This window comes from Chiloscyllium punctatum, chromosome 10 (genome assembly GCF_047496795.1).
Source record: "Chiloscyllium punctatum isolate Juve2018m chromosome 10, sChiPun1.3, whole genome shotgun sequence".
Lineage (NCBI taxonomy): Eukaryota > Metazoa > Chordata > Chondrichthyes > Orectolobiformes > Hemiscylliidae > Chiloscyllium > Chiloscyllium punctatum.
Genome location: NC_092748.1, coordinates 111,000,316 through 111,020,964, shown reverse-complemented (window position 1 = coordinate 111,020,964; position 20,649 = coordinate 111,000,316). Strand labels below are relative to the sequence as shown.

The following is a 20,649-nucleotide window of genomic DNA, read 5'->3' as shown; positions in this document are numbered from 1 at the left end:
GAGACTGTATAAAGCTCTGATCAGGCCACATTTGGAATGTAATAAGCAGTTTTCAGCCCCCTATCTAAAGAAGGATGTACTATCATTGGATGGGGTCACTGCATTGTTCTCTAAGTGTACAAATATTTTATCAAACATTGCCTCCAGTGTCATTGATGAGGAAATATTTACAGCTCTCTGGGCTGGAGAATCAGAAAGATTCACAGCCCATTAGAGTGAAGAAGTTCCTTTACATCTCAGGAGCCAATCAGAGCTGTCATAAGGCTTTGGTATCCACAACTGATCATAATTCCACAAACCAATCAGCAACCTGTTGCTAGCCAAACTCACTTTGTGGACACACCCCATTTCTGGGCAGTCTCCTCTGATACCTTACTCCATTTCTTACATAGCTGTGTAAACACAACTTGCAATGAGATTCAGTAACTATCTTGTTAAAATTACAGCACTTCCTCAGTCCTGAGTTGTGAAGCAGTCCTTTTTCCAATTCAGTTCACAATTGAAACAAAGCAAAATAAAAAAAAACAACAGCCTTTACCATACTAGAAAGGCAAAATGTGGCTCTTACAATATTCTAAGAATAATACTGAAGACTTGTGCACCAGACATCCCTAGCCAAGCTCTTCCAGTACAGTCACAACACTGCTGTCTACCCGAGAATGTGAAACATTGCCTCCATATGTCCTAGATACAAAAAGCTAGGACAAACCCAACCCAGCCAATCTGTTTATTCTTCAATGCCACAAAATGATGGAAGAGATTGTCGACAGAGCTATCAAGCAGCACTTGTTCAGTAATAACCGGCTTACTGCTACTCTGTTTGTGCTGCACCTGATGTCATTACAACTTTGATCCAAATGTCAACAAAAGAACTGAAAATAGAGTGTCCACCCTTGACATCGAGGTCCCAATTAATTGAATGTGGCATCAAGGAGCCCAAGGAAAACTTGAGTCAATGGGAATCAATGGAAAATAATTTGCTGCTTAGCGTCATACCCGGCACAAAAGAGGTGCTTATTGTTTTTGAAGGTCAACTATCTCAGCTCCAGGGCATCGCCACAGGAGGTCATGAGGGTAATGTCCTTGGCCCAACCATCTTTTCCTGCTTCATCAATAACCTTCCTGTTATCATAAGATCATATATAAATATGTAAATTAGCACGCTGAGCTGAAAGATTTGTTTTCAGATGTTTCGTCACCGTGCTAGGTAACATCATCAGTGAGAGTCTCTGGTGAAGTCCTCGTAGTATGTCCCACTTGTCTATTTATAGGTCTTGGTTTCTTAAGGTGGGTGATGTCATTTCTGGTTCTTTGTTTCAAGGGAAGGTAGATAGGGATTTAAATCGATGTGTTTATTGATGGAGTTCTGGTTAGAATGCCATGCCTCTAAGAATTCTCGTGCAGGTCTTTGTTTCACTTGTCCTAGAGTGTGTGCTTCAAACATCTGAAACACAAAAGGAATTGGGAGACTTAGTTCAAGATTCTCTTCAGGTAAATATGCAGCTGGCAGGAAGGAAGGAAAATGCAATGTTAGCATCCATTTCGAGAGGGCTAGAATACAAGGGCAGAGATGTACTGCTGAGACTGTATAAAGCTCTGATCAGGCCACATTTGGAATGTAATAAGCAGTTTTCAGCCCCCTATCTAAAGAAGGATGTACTATCATTGGATGGGGTCCAGAGTAGGTTTTCAAGAATAATCCCTGGGATGAAGTGCTTGTCATATGAGGAGTGGTTAAGGACTCAATGGAGTTTAGAAGGATGGGGGAGTGGGATCTGATTGAAACTTACAGAATACTGAGAGGCCTGGATAGGGTGGACTTGGAGAAGATGTTTCCACGAGCAGGAGAGATTCGGACCCAAGGGTACAGCCTCAAAGTGAACAGATGACCCTTTAGAACTGAGATGAGGAGGACTTTCTACAACCAGAGCGTGGTTAATCTGTGGAACAGAAGGCTATAGAGGCCAAGTCATTGAGTGACTTTAAGACAGAGATAGATAGGTCTTTGATTAGTAATGGTTAGAGGGAGAAGGGAAGAGAATGGGGTATAGGGACATATAAGTCGTGATTGAACAGTAGAGCAGACGTGATGGGCTGAATGGCCTAATTCTGCTCCTATATCTTATGGCTAGATCAGAGTGGTGTTGGAAAAGCACAGCAGATCAGGCAGCAATCAAGGAACAGGAAAATCGACGTTTCGGGCAAAAGCCCTTCATCAGCAATAGAAACGTCGATTTTCCTGTTCCTCGGATGATACCTGACCTACTTTACTTTTCCAGCACCACTCTAATCTTGGCTCTGATCTCCAGCATCTGCAGTACTCACTCTGCTCCTATATCTTATGGTCAGAAGTGGGGATGTTCGCTGATGATTGTACAATGTTCAGCACCATTCACGACCCCCCAGACACTGAAGCAGTCCATATTCCAATGCAATAAGTCCTGGATCATATTCAGGTTTGGGATGACAAGTGAAAAGTTCCATTCACACCAAAATATCAAGCAATAAACATCTCCAACAATCTGACCGTTACACCCCCCCCCCCTCCCTGTTCATTGGCACTGTCATGATTGCACCCTCCACTATCAATGTCCCAACTATTGACTAGAAATTGGAATGAACTTGCCACATAAATACAATGGCTACAGTAGTAGGTTACAGGCTAGGAATAATTCAGCAAGGAACTCATCTCCTGACTCCCAAAAGCCTGTCCACTATCTACAAGGCAAACATCAAGCGTGTGATGGCATACTCCCCACTTGCCTGGGTCAGTGTAGCTCCAGCAACACTTAAGAAGCTTGACATCATCCAGGACAGAGCAGCTCACCTCATACCCCTTCAACAAGCATTCACTTCCTCCACCAACAGTACACATCACTAGCAGTGTGTACCATCTACAAGATGGACTGCAATGTCTCACCAAAGGCACTCAGACAGCACCTTCCTAATCCATGTTCAAAATCACATAGTAGGAGCAGATTCATGAAAACACCACCAGAAGCAAGCTCCTGTCCAAGCCACCCACAATTCTGATTTGGAAATACATCCTTGATTGTTGCTGGGTCAAAATCCTGGAACTCCTTCCCTACAACCCAAGATGTCGGCGAGTCCAGAACTAGAGGGCATAGGTTTTGGGTGAGAGGAAACTGAGGGGCAACTTTTTCATGCTGAGGGTGGTATGTATATGGAATGTGTTGACAGAGAGAGGAAATGGTGGAGGCTGGTACAATGACAGCATTTAAAAGGCATCTGGATCGTTTTATAAATAGTAAGGGTTTAGAGGGATATGGGCCAAGTGCTGGCAAATGGGCAAACGGGCAAACGGGCAATAAACTGTTTGCTAATTAGGATATCTAATGGGCATGGACAAATTTGACCAAAGGGTCTGTTTCCGTGCTGTACATCTCTATGACTCTATATGCAGATTAGGTGGATTGGCCTTGCTAAATTGCCCATTGTGTCCATGGACATACAGGTTAGGTTGATTAGCCTTGGGAAATGCAGGGTTACAGGGACAGGGTAGGAGATTGTGTCCGGGTGGGCTGCTCTTTCAAGGATTGGTGTGGATTTGATGGGCAGAATGGCCTGATTCCATACTGTTGGGATTCTGTGATGTGATTCTGTTTCAGCAATTCAAGATGGTGGCTCAGCAGCACATCTCTAGGGAGATTAGGGACAGGAAGTAAATGCTGTGGCCCAGCCACCAATGCCCACATCTCATGACTAAATATATTTATGTTTTTTAAGCTTCCTTTTAGAGTATGAGTGTGGCTAGCAAGGCATTTATTCCCATTGTTGGATGTCATATGCGGGTTACAATGAGCCAGTGCACAAAACCGCTGCAGTCAATATGGCGATGATCTTCCTCAATGTAATGGCAGCCATGAAAGAGGTATCTTTATTCAAACAGTGAGATGTTTGGTCATTTTTAAGACTGAACATTTTGACTTTGATGGTCATCTCAGCCATGCCCAGCAACAGGTCTACAAAGAGGTTCGCTGAACCTGCCCACAGTCCCCTCCACACCAGGCACCCAAAGATCAGGACCGAGGGTGGGGGGTGGGAGGGGGGGAGGTTAAGTTGGAAACAGAACAACAACAAAAGATTGTTCACATACCTGAACAGGGCCAACAACCAACATACACATGATTTACAGACTCCAGGAATACAACAATTGGACAGAGAGCCTGAACTACAAGCCTGCAATTCTTTTCTCTTTGCTCAGGGACATTATTATGTACCTCTGGAGTAGGTGGGGCTTGACCTCAGGTCTCCTAGCTCTGAGGCAGGAACACTACCACCGTACCACAAGAATCTTCACTGAGCTGTATGTAACCCTCAACTTTTAAGTGAGTGTCACCTACGCCCAATCAACTCTGGAACCTTGTGGTACAGTGGTAGTGTCCCTTAGAGCTAGGAGGTTTGGGTTTGATTCCCGCCTTCTCCTGTGGTGTGTAATAACATCTCTGGACATGTTGATTAAAAATATCTCAGCAATCTTGCTCGGACTCCCTGCAGTTGTGTGGGAAAAGATTTGCTAAGCCATGATAGGCCCACAAAAGCAAAATTGGCCAAACTATACCAGAACACCCAGAATTCCCGATCAGCTCACAAGTTGAATCATACAGCACACAGGCAAGGCAATACACTTTAAGCTCCCATGGACATGACAGAGCACCACAGATATTTCAAAGCCCCAAGGGCAGTTTCAGAACCCAGCAATACCCAAGCCACACAAAGAGCAGGACAGAGAGTCACTGGCAATGACATGCTCCAAGAACAGGACAATGGAAGCACCTGACCACTTCAGAAGAGACATTAACACCTACCTGTGAAGATGAATGGAACCATGAAACTGTCAGGATGTTGCGTTGTGTGAAGGAACAGGACATTCATCCAATATTTGTTTTCCAATTCGCATCCTTGCAACTAAATTACTCCATTTCCAGAAATGTTGTCGTTTCCCATTTCTTAATCAGTGTCATTGTGCAGCATTACTATAAAACTGGTCTCGTCCTCAGCTCTGGGAGGGGAAACCTGATCTACCTGTACAGACTGTCAGTTCTGTGTCAGTCTAGTCAAGTTCTCTTCCAGCGATATCGCTTGCAATAAACTGTCAATTTCACTTCGAGCTGTGTTTTGTGATCTCTAACCTATTGGGCAAATTTCTCCGACAAGTTGGAAAAACGCGTTTTGAGCCTTGGAAGGACCTGCCAATGTTGACTGAAAGTTGATCGCAGTTCATTTATTTTACTTCCCGTATTCCCATCACTCACTTCCTCAACTTTCTTTCTCCCACCCCACCCATGAATGACCAGGTGAGACGCACGTCAACCGAAAGCTGGTTCAGATCAAGCAGCAGTTGGAGCAGGAGCAGTCTGTCCAGGGGGGATTATTGACCTACATGTTGGTCAAGCAGGAGATGACCCTGGAGGAGATTTACACAAACGCGTCAGAGGTGCTGCTGACAGGTGTCGATGCGGTAAATCTAATACCACAGCCACCATCACCTCTCTCTGTGGTCAGGGACCGTCTGAGAGAAACCCAAGGTGTGACTCCCCCTCCCTGTCTCTCCAAATTCCAGAGGTGAGGGGGTTGCTCGATGAGGTGAGATTGAGCCACCTGGGACTGTAATCACGAGAATTTATAAGAATGAGAGGGTATCTCACAGAAACATATAAAATTATGAAAAGAGATAGACAAGATAGAGGCAGGCAAGTTGTTTATGCTGGGGCTGAGACTAGGATGAGGGGACATGGCCTCAAGATTAGGGGGAGCAGATACAGCACAAAGATGAGGAGGAACTGCTTTTCCTGAAAAGCAGTGGATCTGGAATTGCCGAGGAAGCAGCTTCATTAAATATATTCAAGACACAGTTGGATGGGCTTTTGCGTGTAAAGGTGATCGGGATAATTAGGAAGAGCTGGGACGATGGATAAATCAGCCACGATCTTAATGAATGGTGGAGCAGCCTAGATGGGCCAAATGGCCTCCTCCTGCTTCTATTACCAAGAAACCATGAAATCTGGAAACACGAGTAGGATTCACAAATCAAGGACATTCCTTGACAAACTGCTTCTCAGCTCAAGCCCTGAGTACAGGACTCCATATTGAAGATTGTATAAGAGTGAATCTTATTAGGGATAATTAATCGGGAAGCAAATATCCTTTTTATTCATTCATAAGATCTGGGTGTAGGGATTGTGGGTAACCAGGTGGAGTTCAATATGAGTTCCCTGATCGGGGCTGTTAATCTGGTCCAATCAGGGAGTCCTGGCTGACAGATACACAGAACAAACTTGATTATCCGAATGAGACGGGCAAGGAGTATATTGTTCAGAAATCTGATTGTTCGGATAACTAATGTTTTGGATAACAGATCTGATCGTAAACAAAGGAAGCCAAATTGAACATAAAACATAAAAAAGCATGGTTGCACAGTTTTTATTTCATTCAATCAATAAAGTGTGCACAAACACTGGATATTGCTTAAAGATTCATGGTATTTTACAAATAAAATCACTTTTTGTACAAATAAAATTTATTGAGGTGGAGGCCAAATCCTCAACTATTCCTTAAGCACTCTACATATATTTGGAGGCGATCTGAGGATCTAACGCTGTGCTTTATCAGACAGTTTGTTTAAATCATTTTGATGAGTTTGCTATTTAAACTTTGCATTCTGAAAATTGCAGATTTTTAAGTGTTCAGAAGTATCTTGGTATTTTAGCAACAGGAAATAATGCTAGAGCACCATTCCAGGCTGCAAGGAGCAAATCGCACAAGTCTGGTTAACCTGAAAAGGACTAAACCCTCACCATCACATAAGTAAGGAAATCCCAGCATTAAACAAGGTCTGGAACAGCTTCTACAGCAATCACAAGAGCATTTGTCAGGTTTTGCTGAACTCAGTGTAATGACAGAAAGACAGAAGCATTGCTTCGTGCATGTGTTTACTTTCCTTGTCATTTATTTCATGACTGGCCCCGTAAAGTGATGGGAATAAAGCACTTACCTTTGCAAAGGGCTGTGTAACTAACCCTTATGTAAAAAATATCCAGTCACTGTTGCTCGAGGTGCTTGTGTTTCTTTGTTTTTGACAGCGCTTTCACATGTTCTTCGGTACAAGTAATCCAAATTCACTTTTAATCATTGTAACCAAAGGACATGAACATCGCACCAATTTGGTAACTCCTCTTTGATGTAACGTTTTATGGGACCTTGAGATCTTGTTCGGGTAACCCGAGATTTGGATAATTGATGTTCAGATAACTGAGGTTGTTCTGTAAACAGGAGTGTCAGAGGTTCTGTTCCCTCTGAGAGCTGACCCCAAGGAAGCCAAACCAGTGTTTGCGTGTCTAATTAAAGGTTGGGGGGAAACCAGCCTCTGTGGACTTATTCCAGTGGGCATCACTGGTTAGGTCAACATTTATTGCCATCAAGAGGCAAACACATTGGTCTGGGTCTGGAGTCACATGTAGGCCAGACCAGGTAAGGATGGCAGTTTCCGTCCCTAAAGGACATTAATGAACCAGGTGAGTTTTTCTTGATAATCGACAAAGGTCATCATTAGTCTCTTTATTCCAGATTTTTATTGCAATTTAGAATAGTAATTTATTGTCACTTGTATTTATGAAAGTTTATCAATTTCAAACATCACCAGCTGCCGAGGTAGGATTCAAACTCAGATCCCCAGAACACTACCAGAGTCCCTGAATTAACAATTCAGAAATAATACGATTCAGCCAAATATAACTTCTCACACTCAGAATCAATTTATAACATACAAATTAGGAGCTTGCTCTGCCATTCAATATGATCATGACTGGTCGGATCACTCCACATTCCCACTTAACTCTGACAAATGCTCACCCCTTTGTCTAAGAATAATCTGTTCTCTACCTTAAAAATATTCAAAGACTCCTACTTCTCTTGCCTTTTGAGAAAGAGAGTCCCACAGACCCTCTGGGGGGAGAAAATTTCTCTTCAGTTCTGTCTCAACTTAGTTTTAAAGAGTTAGCTCTAGTTCTAGATTCTCCCCAAAGTGGAGACATCGTTTTCACGTCTGCCCTGTCAAACCACATTCCTATAGGTGAGGTCCCCTTGAGGATTGTCAGGTAAATGCTAAACTACATGGGTTAGAAAGATGCCAATTGATCCATGTCCTGTCTTAAGTAGCTGCTATGTGTCGTGGGAAGGCCTCTGTAGTGTAAGATGCACTACAGTGTGTCAGTAATCCCTGCAAATGGAATTACATATAAACCTTAACTCCTACCATGTGGAAGGGAGATAAAGTGTGCAAGTTGATATAAATGAAGAAAAGTCAAAGTCTTACTCCAGGATGATGTTGCTCAATTGCTGCTCAGGAAAGTTAATGGTCCATCTAGTAAGGCAGTCGTCCAGAATGTCTTGCTGGAAAAGCACAGCAGCTCAGGCAGCATCCGAAGAGCAGGAATCAGGCCTCATTCCTGATGAAGGGCTTGTGCCCAAAATGTCGATTCTCCTGCTCCTCGGATGCTGCCTGACCTGCTGTGCTTTTCCAACACCGCACTCCCGATTCTGATCTCCAGCATCAGCAGTCCTCACTTTCTCCCATCTGGTCAGGCAGCCAAACCTTGTGCAAATGAGTCTAAACACGGAAGAACAAAAGAGCTGGGAGTAGGATATTTCGGTCCCACATTCAACAAGGTCATGACTGATCTGGACCAAGCATCACCTCCTCCACTTGGACTGCTCCTCCTAGCCCTCAAAAATCTATCTGTCTCCTCTTTAAATACATTTGGTGATGCAACAGGACGTCTAACTAGGGAAAGGTCACTACAGAATCCACATCTCCCTGCTATAGGAAGGAATGTAGTGAAACTTGAAAGGGTTTAAAAAAGATTTACAAGAATATTGCCAGGGTTGGAGGGTTTGAGCTATAGGGAGAGGCTGAATAGGCTAGGGCTATTTTCCCTGGAGCGTTGGAGGCTGAGGGGTGACCTTATAGAGCTTTATAAAATTATGAGGGGCATGGATAGGGTGAACAGCCAAGGTCTTTTCCCCTTGTTAGTGGATTCCAAAACTGGAGGGCATAGGTTGAAGATGAGGGGGGGAAAAATTTAAGGGACTTAAGTGGCAACTTTTTCACACAGAGGTAGGTGCATGCATACAATGAGCTGCCAGACGAAGTGGTGGAGGCTGGTACAATTACAACATTTAAAAGTTATCTGGATGGGTAAATGAACAGGAACGGTTTAGAGGGATATAGGCCAAGTGCTGACAAATGGGACTGGATTATTTTAGGATATCTGGTCAGCCTGGATGAGTTGGACCAAAGGGACCCCTCTACATTGGGGAGACTGGACACCCCCTAGCAGAGTGCTTTAGGGAACATCCCTGGGACACCTGCATCAATCAACCCCACCGCCCTGTGGCCCAACATTTCAACTCCCCCTCCACCAAGGACATGCAGGTCCTGGGCCTCCTTCACCGCCGCTCTCTCACCACCCGACGCCTGGAGGAAGAACACCTCATCTTCTGCCTCGGAACACTTCAACCCCAGGGCATCAATGTGGACTTCAACAGTTTCCTCATTTCCCCTTCCCCACCTCACCCCAGTTCCAAACTTCCAGCTCAGTACTGTCCCCATGACTTGTCCTACCTGCCTATCTTCTTTTCCAGCTATCCACTCCACCCTCTCCTCCTTGACCTATCACCTTCATCCCACACCCATTCACCCATTGTACTCTTTGCTACTTTCTCCCTACCCCCACCCTCCTCTCATTTATCTCTCCACCTTTCAGGCTCTCTGCCTGTATTCTTGATGAAGGGCTTTTGCCCGAAACATCAATTTTACTCCTCCTCGGATGCTATCTGAACTGCTGTGCTCTTCCAGCACCACTAATCCAGAATCTACAGCCCTTGTTTTTTCCTTCTGTGCTATACAACTCTATGACTCTAATTTCCAATGTGCTAGAGATGGTGAGATAGTTTGGGGGAGTGTGGGGGACAGTAAATTTATCCAAGTCTCCAATAAAAGAGTCAGTCTCCAATAAATTCACATGAAAGAGAAACTGAATTCACTGTTCTGAGACCTTCCCTCAGAACCACTGAGTGTTTTTAGCATTTTTCTTTTGTTTTTAATTTCAGCTTTCCGACAATTGCAGATTTCTTCGCCCACTAATTTTCCAATGGCTTTTCAGGATGGACAGGGAGGGGGTCGGAGGGGCCTACTGCCTTGAAGCTAACTGGCCCTGTTGTGGTTTAAATTCAGACTTCCTTCACATTATCTTGCCGCACATACGTACTGGCCAGTTATCCTGCTATTCAGAGGCTTGTGTATGAAGGGATTGTTCAGAACCTTGGACCCGATGTGACCCCCACAGCTCAGCATCTGTCAAATTACCTCTGGTCTGAGGACCCCTCAAGGAAACATTGAGGTGAAGCGTTTATCTTGATTTCCTTTTCCCAGTTGGTTTTTGCATGGCTTGTCTTGCTTGTGGCAGAATGTGAGTGGGTTGCAATGCCACGTCCCGTCGTAATGAAGAAAGATTTGACAGCCTGGGGTTTGTTTTCCTTGGTGCAGAGGAGATTGAGAGGGGACATGATAGAGAGGGACATCGATGGGGCAGGTGGGAAGGAACTTCTTCCCTTGCTGGAGGGATCAGTGACCAGGAGGGCAGGGCATAATTGAAGATAAGGGGCAGAAGGTATAGAGGGGATGTAAGGAAAATAGTTTTCACCCAGAGGGTGTTAGGAAGCTAGAACTTGTTAACTATAAGGGTGGTTAGGAGTAGAAATCCTCTTAACATTTAGGAAGTATTGAGATGTGCACTTGCAATAGCAAGGCTGCAGGCCAAGTGATGGGAAATGGGATTAGAATAGTTAAGTGCTTGATTTTGACTGGCACAGACCTGATGGGCTGAAGGGCCTTTATCTGTGCTGCAGACCTCTTCCATTCCATGACTATGACGCAGTAATGAAAGACATGCTGCTGAGGGAGATTAAACTGAGACACAACAAGATTAGGGAAGGGTTTGCAAAGATCCCATTGGCTATCTTTGCAGAAGGGCAGGAGAGTCTCCCTGTAAGTGTGTCAAGCATTTGCCCCAAATTAAACCACAAATAGCAGATAAAGTGGCTATTCTGCCTACTGTTAGACACAGCCAGCAGGGAGACTATGCTTGACAAAAAATACTTCATTGTAAGTGAAGGTACTTTGTGCAACATCATGCGAAAGATGCAGACAAACACATCAATCACCTGAAAAGACACATGAAAGACTGGGCATGTTCGCTACATAGTCATTCATTTAACCCTTTCCAAACTGACTTTCTCATCTGTTCCAGATATCCTTCATAAATCTGTTCCGATAGGTTATGGCACACCTTTAGAGCAGGTGGGATTTGAACCAATGCCTCCAGGCTGTGAGGGAGGAACACTACCACTGGGCCACAAGAGCCCTCTTGCCTGTTCCCCTGGCAGTGGGAGGCAGTTGCAGGGGGTTGATTAGCTCAGTTTGCAGGACAGCTGGTCAGGCTGCGGAGTGACGTGAACAGTGTGAGTTCAATTCCCACTGCCACCTAAGGTTACATGACGCTCGCCCTTCACCTTGGAAGTGGTGACCTTTGGGTTAAGCCACCAGTCTTTCTCAAATGACAGAGCACCTCTATAGTCCAGAAAGACTTTGGCAAGGTCACATTTTCCTTAGGATTAGGAATGTTTCAAAAGTTAGCCCTGGAGGGGGGGAGGAATATCCAAAAGGGATCTGCCCATTGCTTTGCTTAGCTCAGTGCTGTGATGTGACCCGCTATTAGCATCATAAAGTCATACAGCACGGAAACGGACCCTTCGATCCAACTCATCCATGTTGACCATAATCCAAAACTAAACTATTCCCACCTGCCTGCATTTAGCCCATATCCCTCCAAACATTTCTTATTCACATACCTTTCCAAATGTCTTTTAAACATTGTAACTGTACTCTGTACCCGCATCCACCACATCCTCTGGAAGTTCATTCTACCTGCAAACCTGTGAAAATGTTGTCCCTCAGATCCCTTTAAAATCTTTCTCCTCTCACCTTAAACCTATGCCCCCTAGTTTTGAACTCCCCGACCCGAGGGAAAAGACCTTTGCTATTCACCTTATCTATGCCCCTCATGAATTTATAAACCTCCATAAGGTCACCCCTCAACTTCCTATGAAAATGTCCCAGCCGATCCAGCCTGTCCTTTCACCTCAATCCCTCCAGTCCTGGCAATATCCTGTAAATATTTTCTGCATCCTCTCCAATTTAATACTATATTTTGTACAGCAGGGCGACCAGATATGAGGTAAATTCCCACATTATTTAGTTGTACTTGGAATCTCTCAAGTGACCCGTGAGCCATTTGCTCTTCTGGGAAAGCTGACAAACGATCCAATCAGCTCTGTGAATCCCCTTGCAGGATGAGCTCACCGGGTGGGGCTGGCTGTTGAAACATGAGGTGTATAAATTGGGAAAGGACAGCACCAATGGAAACCAGCCAAGTGTGTCACAGCCTGTCCCAGGGAACTGGTCGATGTTGAATAACATGGGGGTGGGAGTGGGGGTGGGGGAAGGGAATGGAAGGAGGCTCTCACTGTCAACTGAAAAAACTCCTGTGTGCTTCCCACCACAGACTGTCCCTGTCCTTCCCGGAAATGGTCGGATCACCCAGGAGGACATGATTGTCAGTGGATACTTTATTCCAACTGCGGTGAGCCAACCATTTACTCTTTGAATTATGTGGAAATTAATAACTTCCTAAATTTAATCTCTGTTAAAAATAATGTGCGTAAAAGGCTCCGCTTTTGTTAAATCATAGTGAGAGAATCTTATTTTGAGGTGGCGCAGTGGCTCAGTGGTTAGTACTGCTCCCTCCCAGCGCTAGGGATCCTGGGTTCGATTCCAGCCTCGGGTGACTGTGTTAAATTCACACATTCTCCTTGTGGCTGTGTGGGTTTTCTCCAGAATGTCTGGTTTCCTCCCACAATCCAAAGATTTGCAGGTCAGGTGAATTGACCATGCTAAATTGCCAATGGTGTTCAGGGATGTGTTGCTTAGGTGCATTAGTTAGGGTTAAGTGTAGAGTAATAGGGGAATGGATCTAGATGGAATACTCTTTAGAGGGTCGGTGTGGACTTGTTGGATCATATGACCTGTTTCCATACTGTAGGGATTCTATGAATAACATGAGGCCACTCAGTCCATCCTATCTGTGCTGGCACATTCAACAAGCAGTTGTGTTTAATCCCAAATAACATGTAGACATAGCAAGAGGAGGCCTTATGGTCATTTGATCTCCCTCCACTGATCATTTTGTTTTTAAATTCATGTGATTTGGGAATCATTGGCTGGGCCACCATGTTTGTCCATCCTTAATTGTCCAGGAGGAGCTGGTGGTGAGATGACTTTTCTTGAACCACTGCAGTCCATGTGCTACAGTTAGACAGACAATGTTTTTGGGAAAGAGTTCCAGGATTTTGACCCAGGGATACTGAAGGTACTGCAATACATTTCCAAGTGCTACCGCGGGATTTGAATTCCATATCCCCAGTGCATTAACCTGGGCATCTACTAATCCAGAGATATCACCATTATAAGACATAAGACATACCATAAGACATAGGAGTGGAAGTAAGGCCATTCAGCCCATCGAGTCCACTCCACGAGTTATGTCGCCATCTCAATAGTCTCTCGTTCAGTCGATATTGCAATCCTCTGAGTATTCTCAGGATTTTTTTGTTTTTGGTACAGAAGTTACTGTGATCCTTGGGGAGCACAAAACAGTTCAGTGGACCAAACAAAGATTTACGTTGATGAGATGGTTTTGAGGACAGGTAAGAATTAGTGAGTGGCTCAGTAGCGAGTGGTCACAGATTTTCAAAATCATTGGCAAAAAAAAACAGAAAGGAGAGATGAGGAGAAGATTCTTCTCTCAAAGCTATCCAGGCGCCCACCTGCAAGGGTACAGGCACGCAGAAAATAAAAGGTATTGGGAAACCAGCGATTTGTCAGCTCTGGCCCTGTCCACGATCACACTGGGTCACACCCACAGGCAACGACTACAAGAAAACGCATGGGACCTCTCTGTGGATTCCACAGCGGTCAAATGTCAGTCTCTGCTCCACGCTTGCCAGTGCAACTACAGGGATTGTGACCCTAGTTACTGCTCTCACCACCCCTCATTCACCAACGCCATTGTTTGGGAACCCTTATTGCAGAGAGCTAGTGTGGGCTAGAGTCACATGTAGAATGGAGACAATGAGGTCTCCAGATGCTGGAGCTCAGAGTTGGGAGTGTGTTGTTGGGAAAGCATCATTGCCTGATGAAGGATTCCGGCCCGAAACGTCTATTTTCCTGCTCCTCGGTGCTGCCTGACCTGCTGTGCTTTTCCAGCAACACACTCTCAACTCAGACATAGAATGGTCTGGGTGGGATTGGCACAGTCCATTCTGTGAGGACCACGACTGAACCACTTGGGTCTCTATAACAATTCAGCAGTTGATTTAAGGGGAAGGTAAAATCTGCCACCATGCCTGTTACTTTTTTTTTCATTTTCTTTTTTTTTTATTTTAACCCCCACACTACCGCCTAACTGTGGTAGTGCTTATTTTTTCCCCAGCACCCATGGTGTGTGTGTGTAGGTGCGAGACACAGTGAAAGACACAAAGTGCACGAATCTTTATTCAATTTTCACCACCAGGAAGATATGAAAAACACCCGAGTGGCCAGTGATAAGCACTGCCCTTCACATCAAAGGGCAATGCTGTGTGAGCAAAACAGTGGAGGGGAGGGGAGGGTAGGGACTAAATCAAAATAGAGTTGGACGGGGAACCATGCCTGTTACTATTGGTATCAGCGATTACCCTCTATTGAGGGAGCTAGGTTGAGTCAGAACCAGATTCTGATATAAATGATTCCATTCCTGATCTGCTCCATCCCTGTCTCTGCCCAGTCAAGTGATTTGCTGCTCATTATACATGAAAGGCAGCCAATTTTGGAGTTCTTAGAAGATAGTAGCAGGAGAAGGCCATTCAGCCCGCTCCACCATTCAATATTAGCTGATCATCCAGCTCATTCCCCTGTTCTAGCTTTCTTCCCCATACCCTTTGATCCCTTTAGCTCCCTAAGAACTCTATCTAACTCCTTGAAAACATTCAATGTTTTGGCCTCAGCCATTTGCAGTGGCAGAGGATTCCTTAGTCCTAAATGGCCTGTCCCGTATCCTTAGACTGTGACCTTTGGTTATAGGGAACATGGAATTTGTACAGTGTGGAAGCAGGCCATTCAGCCCACATCAACTCTCTGAAAAGCATCCACCCTATCACCACATTTCTGACAGCCAATCCACCTAACCTACACATTGTTGGACTGTGGGAGGAAACTGGAGCACTCAAGAGGAAACCCACACAGACACTGGGAGAACGTGCAACCTCCCAAGGGTGGGATCGAACTGAGGTCCCTGGAGCTGATGGCCACCTGACGCAAGGAAATCCTGTTAGTTTGTGAATCTGCGACAGAACTAAGGGAGCAAACAGAGTAAGAGCTGTAAAGGCTGGAGACAGAGAACCTTGAAGCCAAAGTTAAAAGAGTAATTAGCCAACTCTCATTGTGTTTGGACCAAAGGTAAATGGTTGTGTCATGCAGGATTATAATGCCATCCACTTGATGATTTACCAAACATCGAGAGTCCATTCACTGTGTTGTCAGGATGACAGAAGTTAGGTCTGATAAATGCTGACCAGTAATTTGTAAACAAACATATGAATAGGTTTAGGGTGAGAGGGGAAAGATATAAAAGAGACCTAAGGGGCAACTTTTTCATGCAGAGGGTGGTACATGTATGGAATGAGCTGCCAGAGGATGTGGTGGAGGCTGGTACAATTGCAACATTTAATAGGCACTTGGATGGGTATATGAATAGGAAGGGTTTGGAGGGATATGGGCCGGGTGCTGGCAGGTGGGACTAGATTGGGTTGGGATATCTGGTCAGCATGGATGGGTTGGACCGAAGGTTGTACATCTCTATTACTCTATGACTCTAATTAAGAGCAGTGGTAGGCCATTCAGCCCCTCCAAGCATGCTCCACTGTTCAATAAGATCATGGTGGATCTTATTTGTGCCTTGAATTACAGATTCCCATCCCGCCCTAAATCACGATCACTTTTGGTCATCTTCCCTGAGGAAAATGTATCCACCTCCGCTTTAGAAACATTCAGTGAACCCCAAGGCCCCATCTCCTCATGAGGCAGAGAGTTCCTAAGTCATACAGCCCTCTGAGAGAGAAGAAATCCCCTCGTCTCTGTCCTGAAAGGGTGCCCCCCCCCCCCCTCATTGTAAAACCATGCCGTCCAGTTCTGGACTCACCCACAAGAGAAGCCATCCTTCCCAGGGCCGCCTCATCAAGGCCTTTTCAGATCTTCATCTCTCAATAAGTTCACACCTCTTCTAAACTCCAGTAGAAACAAGGAGAAAGTGAGGACTGCAGGTGCTGGAGATCAGAGTCGAAGAGTGTGGTGCTGGAAAAGCACAGCCGGTCAGGCAGCATCTGAGGAGCAGGAGAATCGACATTTCGGGCATAGGCCCAATTCCTGATGAAGGGCTTAATCCTGAAACATCGATTCTCCAGTTCCACAGCTGTTGTCTGACTTGCTGTGCTTCTCCAGCACCACACTCTTCCCCTCCAGTACAAACAAGCCCACTCTTTCCTCTCAAGACGGTCCTCCCATTGCGGGTCTCAATGCAGTAAACCTCCCCTGAAACACCTCCAATGCATTTCCATCCTTCCTGAAACCTTAGACCAACTCTGCATGTAGAATTCAAAAAGACGCCCTGTATAACATCCTTACTTTTATGTTTCATTCCTCTTCCAATAAATCTATCACATTCCAATAGCCTTCTTAATGATTTGCTGTGTCTGCATGCTTACTGTTTCTGATTTGTGCACCAGGACATTAGGATTTTCTGTGTCCTTTTGTGTGGACCTTGCATGTATTTATTCAAAACGTTTGGTCATGAAAAGGTTAGATTTTTTTTTACATGCCTGTCATGATTTAACTAAAGAACTTCATGAAGAAGTGAGTTTGGAAGTGTCAGGGGGTTCTGATGAATTGGATAATTGGCCTGTCAGTGGAGTGTAACTCTTCAAACCAATGCAAGTTGTTTCTGAAACTAATTCCAACCCGAGTCAGAGTCAGGGACAAATTGTTTCGGCCCAAAACATTGACCTTCCTGTTCCGCTATTACAGCTTCACACCTATTGACTCCAAGTCAGAATCAGGCAGACATATCTGATGAAAGGAGAAAGCCATCCTTAGTCAAGAAAGGATTTCATAGAATCCCTCCAGTGTGGCAGCAGACTATTCAGCCCATCAAGTCCACGCTGACTCTCCAAATACCATCCCACCTGGACCCATCCCTGTTACTCTGTCCCTGCAACCCTGCATCTTCCATGGCTGACCCACCTCGTCTACACACCCCTGGACGGTATGGGCAATTTAGTATATGGGGAGGCAATGGGTCTAGTGGTATTATTGCTGGACAGTTAATCCAGAGACATGGGTAATGTTCTGGGGACACGGGTTCGAATCCTACCACGGCAGATGGTGGAATTTGAATTCATCAAAAAAATCTGGAATGAAGAGTCTAATGATGACCATGAATCCATTGTCAATTGCTGGAAAAACGCATCTGGTTCACTAATGTCCTTCAGGGATGGAAACTGCCATCCTTATCTGGTCTGGCCTACATGTGACTCCAGCCTCACAGCCATGTGGTTGACTCTTAACTGCCCTCTGGGCAATTAGGGATGGGCAATAAATGCTGGTCAAACCAGTGACATCCTCATCCCATGAATGAATTAAAAACAAAAAAAAATTAGCATGGCCAATCCACCTAACCTGCACATTGTTGGACTGTTGTGGTTCTGTTCGCCGAGCTAGGAATTTGTCTTGCAAACGTTTCGTCCCCTGTCTAGGTGCTTGGGAGCCTCCTGTGAATCCTTAGTAGCCACACACGCAGATGACAAGCAACATGAATTCGACTGGGACAACACTACTATTATAGGACAAGCCAAACAGAGAACAGCCAGGGAATTCCTAGAGGCGTGGCACTCATCCACAGATTCAATCAACAAACACATCGACCTGGACCCAATATACCGGCCACTGCAGCGGACAGCTGGAACTGACAACCGGAAGCGGCAGAGACAGGCCACTATAAATGCCGGAGGAAACAGCACAGAAGCGCTTCACAGGAGGCTCCCAAGCACTGAGGATGTCACCTAGACAGGGGACGAAACGTTTGCAAGACAAATTCCCAGCTCGGCGAACAGAACCACAACAACGAGCACCCGAGCTACAAATCTTCTCCCAAACTTTGAACATTGTTGGACTGTTGGAGGAAATTCACACAGACAGGAGGAGAATGTGTGAACTCAGCACGGACAGTCACCTGAAGCTGGAATTGAACCTGGGTCTCTAGCGCTGTGAGGTAGTGGCGCTAACCACTGGGCCACCATGCTACCCCATGCCTCAATCTGAGGCCATTGACAGGAACAGGTCAGACTCCTTCCTCAAATTCTGAAACTCTGAAGTAAGGAGGAAGGTAACCTCTGAAGCATTACAAGCCAGTGGTCGAATCAGATTTGTTGTAAAGAAATGGAAAACAAAAGATGTCTACGATTTGTTGAGCAGTTTGAACATTTTCATTATGCAGGAAAGAGTGGAGTAGCACCCTAATGTAACTATTTTTAAAATATATGTAGATGCTAGAATAAACTGCTTGGAGTTTGTCACCGAATCTCCTTATGGTATATGTTTTATAGTCCATCCTGCAAGGGTTTCACAGAAGGATTGTCACTGAACCCAGTGCCCTGTGGGGAGGCCAGCCTAATAATTGTTTCCGTGTTATCTCATTTTGTTTCTCTGCTTTCCTGTCCAGACTCTGCTTGCCCTCTGCCACTACAGTACATCTCACAACAACGAGGTTTTTGAAAAGCCCAGAGAGTTTCAGACTCACCGCTGGCTGTGGAAGACTGACACAGCTTGCTTGGATAACTTCGGAACAATCCCGTTCGGTTACGGGGTGCGGAGCTGTGTGGGGCGGAGGATCGCGGAGTTGGAGATACACCTAGTGCTTATACAGGCAGATCTTGCTGTTCCTCAGGTGGGCATGAAAGGGGTTCTGATATTGGGGGAACCCTTAGCTCCCAACGCCAGGAGCGAATGTGCTGTTTTCACGCGAGGACGTGGTTTCTACATTGATAGGTAATGAGTTTTCAGAAATTAGCAGCGGATTCTGAATTTCAGTGTTGAGACACAGAAAACAAACATTCATAAGCAATAACAATTCTAGGCCATCACTAAACTGAAAACTAGGTACACAATAATGAAAGATTCAGAACTAGAAACATTTCAACATAAAATAGTTAACAGGATTTTACAAAATGCTGATCTCCTTAAATTACTGAAGAAAAATTAAAGGTTCACAGCACTTTGAGTTTTATATTAATGTCCATACATTAAATGTTATTAGGTTGAATTAATTAAATTCTCAATCATTTATACACTATTTCAGTTTTATACATTGAGGGAATAGGTCATCTCATAGATGATTCGTATATGCCCCCAACCCAACATGGCCTGTCTCTTTAGGTTTTCCAGTCCCGAGTGACCAGTTTAAATTCTGAAAATGGGATGGCATGGGCAAGTTGGGCTGAAGGGCCTGTTTCCATGCTGTAGACCTCTATGACACTACAACTCCAATTACTTTGCAAGGTCTGTGCGCTCCTCCAGTTCTTGCTTCCATTCTCCAATTCCATTGCTTCTCCATTGGAGTCTGGGCTTTCCACCTAGACACCTGGCCCATCCCTCCCCTGAACTGACTAGATTTGGAGAACGCATTTGAAAACAAAAGGGGTCTCCCATTTAATATGGAGGGGAGGAGAACCGACCCCCCCAAACCAACCTTTTTCTCCCTCGACTGCCCTGTCTCTCCTCTGAACTGACCTGTCCCTTTTCCTTTTAAGTCACTCAGAACGTACCTCTTTGACCACATTTTGGTCACCAATCCTAGTGTTTCCTACCCCCTCCCACCCACCCCACCACCGCCCCCCCCCCCTCCTTCATAACTTTATATCCCCATGTCATTCTTTGATGCGTTACTTCCTGAAGGTGCTGCGCAAATGCAAGCTGTTGTCGTTGTGGGTTGGGAGGGCTGCCATTTACTTTGTTTCCCCTTTGTAGTGACCATATTAACCTCCACTCTCTCCAACTCCTGCAAGCATTTGAGGTCCACTTGGCTCCCAACACTGGAACAGTTCCTGCCAAAATCCAAGGCCTACTGGGTCCAGGGAAGCCTATCAACCTCAAGTTTGTGGACAGGAAGTACAACAGGGCTAGGGGCTAGGGGCTAGGGAGGCATAAAGTGGATGCCTCGGGAACTGACTGCAAGTGTTTCTGCCAACAGATTTCACTTAATCTGTAGCAACGAGGCTTTCAGGACATCTAGATAAACAGCGACAGGCGATGAAGAAACAGGATGAAGGCTTTGACTCAACTCAAGTCTAACTGTGTGCACAGAGCAGATCGTTCAACTCTGCATTGATGCCAAAGGTCGCCCTCTGTTGGAAATGCCTGGA

General features: G+C 45.1%; 1 protein-coding gene across 1 annotated transcript in view; it reads left to right on the top strand.

Annotated features, from left to right (window-relative positions):
- LOC140481823 (cytochrome P450 27C1-like) overlaps window positions 1-20,417 on the top strand; it is a 29,478-nt gene extending 9,061 nt beyond the window's left edge. The window contains 5 exon segments of the mRNA XM_072578350.1: window positions 5,319-5,482; window positions 10,256-10,354; window positions 12,645-12,722; window positions 18,951-19,148; window positions 20,274-20,417. Coding sequence (XP_072434451.1) covers window positions 5,319-5,482; window positions 10,256-10,354; window positions 12,645-12,722; window positions 18,951-19,148; window positions 20,274-20,417 — 683 coding nt within the window.
- The last annotated feature ends 232 nt before the right edge of the window (window positions 20,418-20,649 follow it).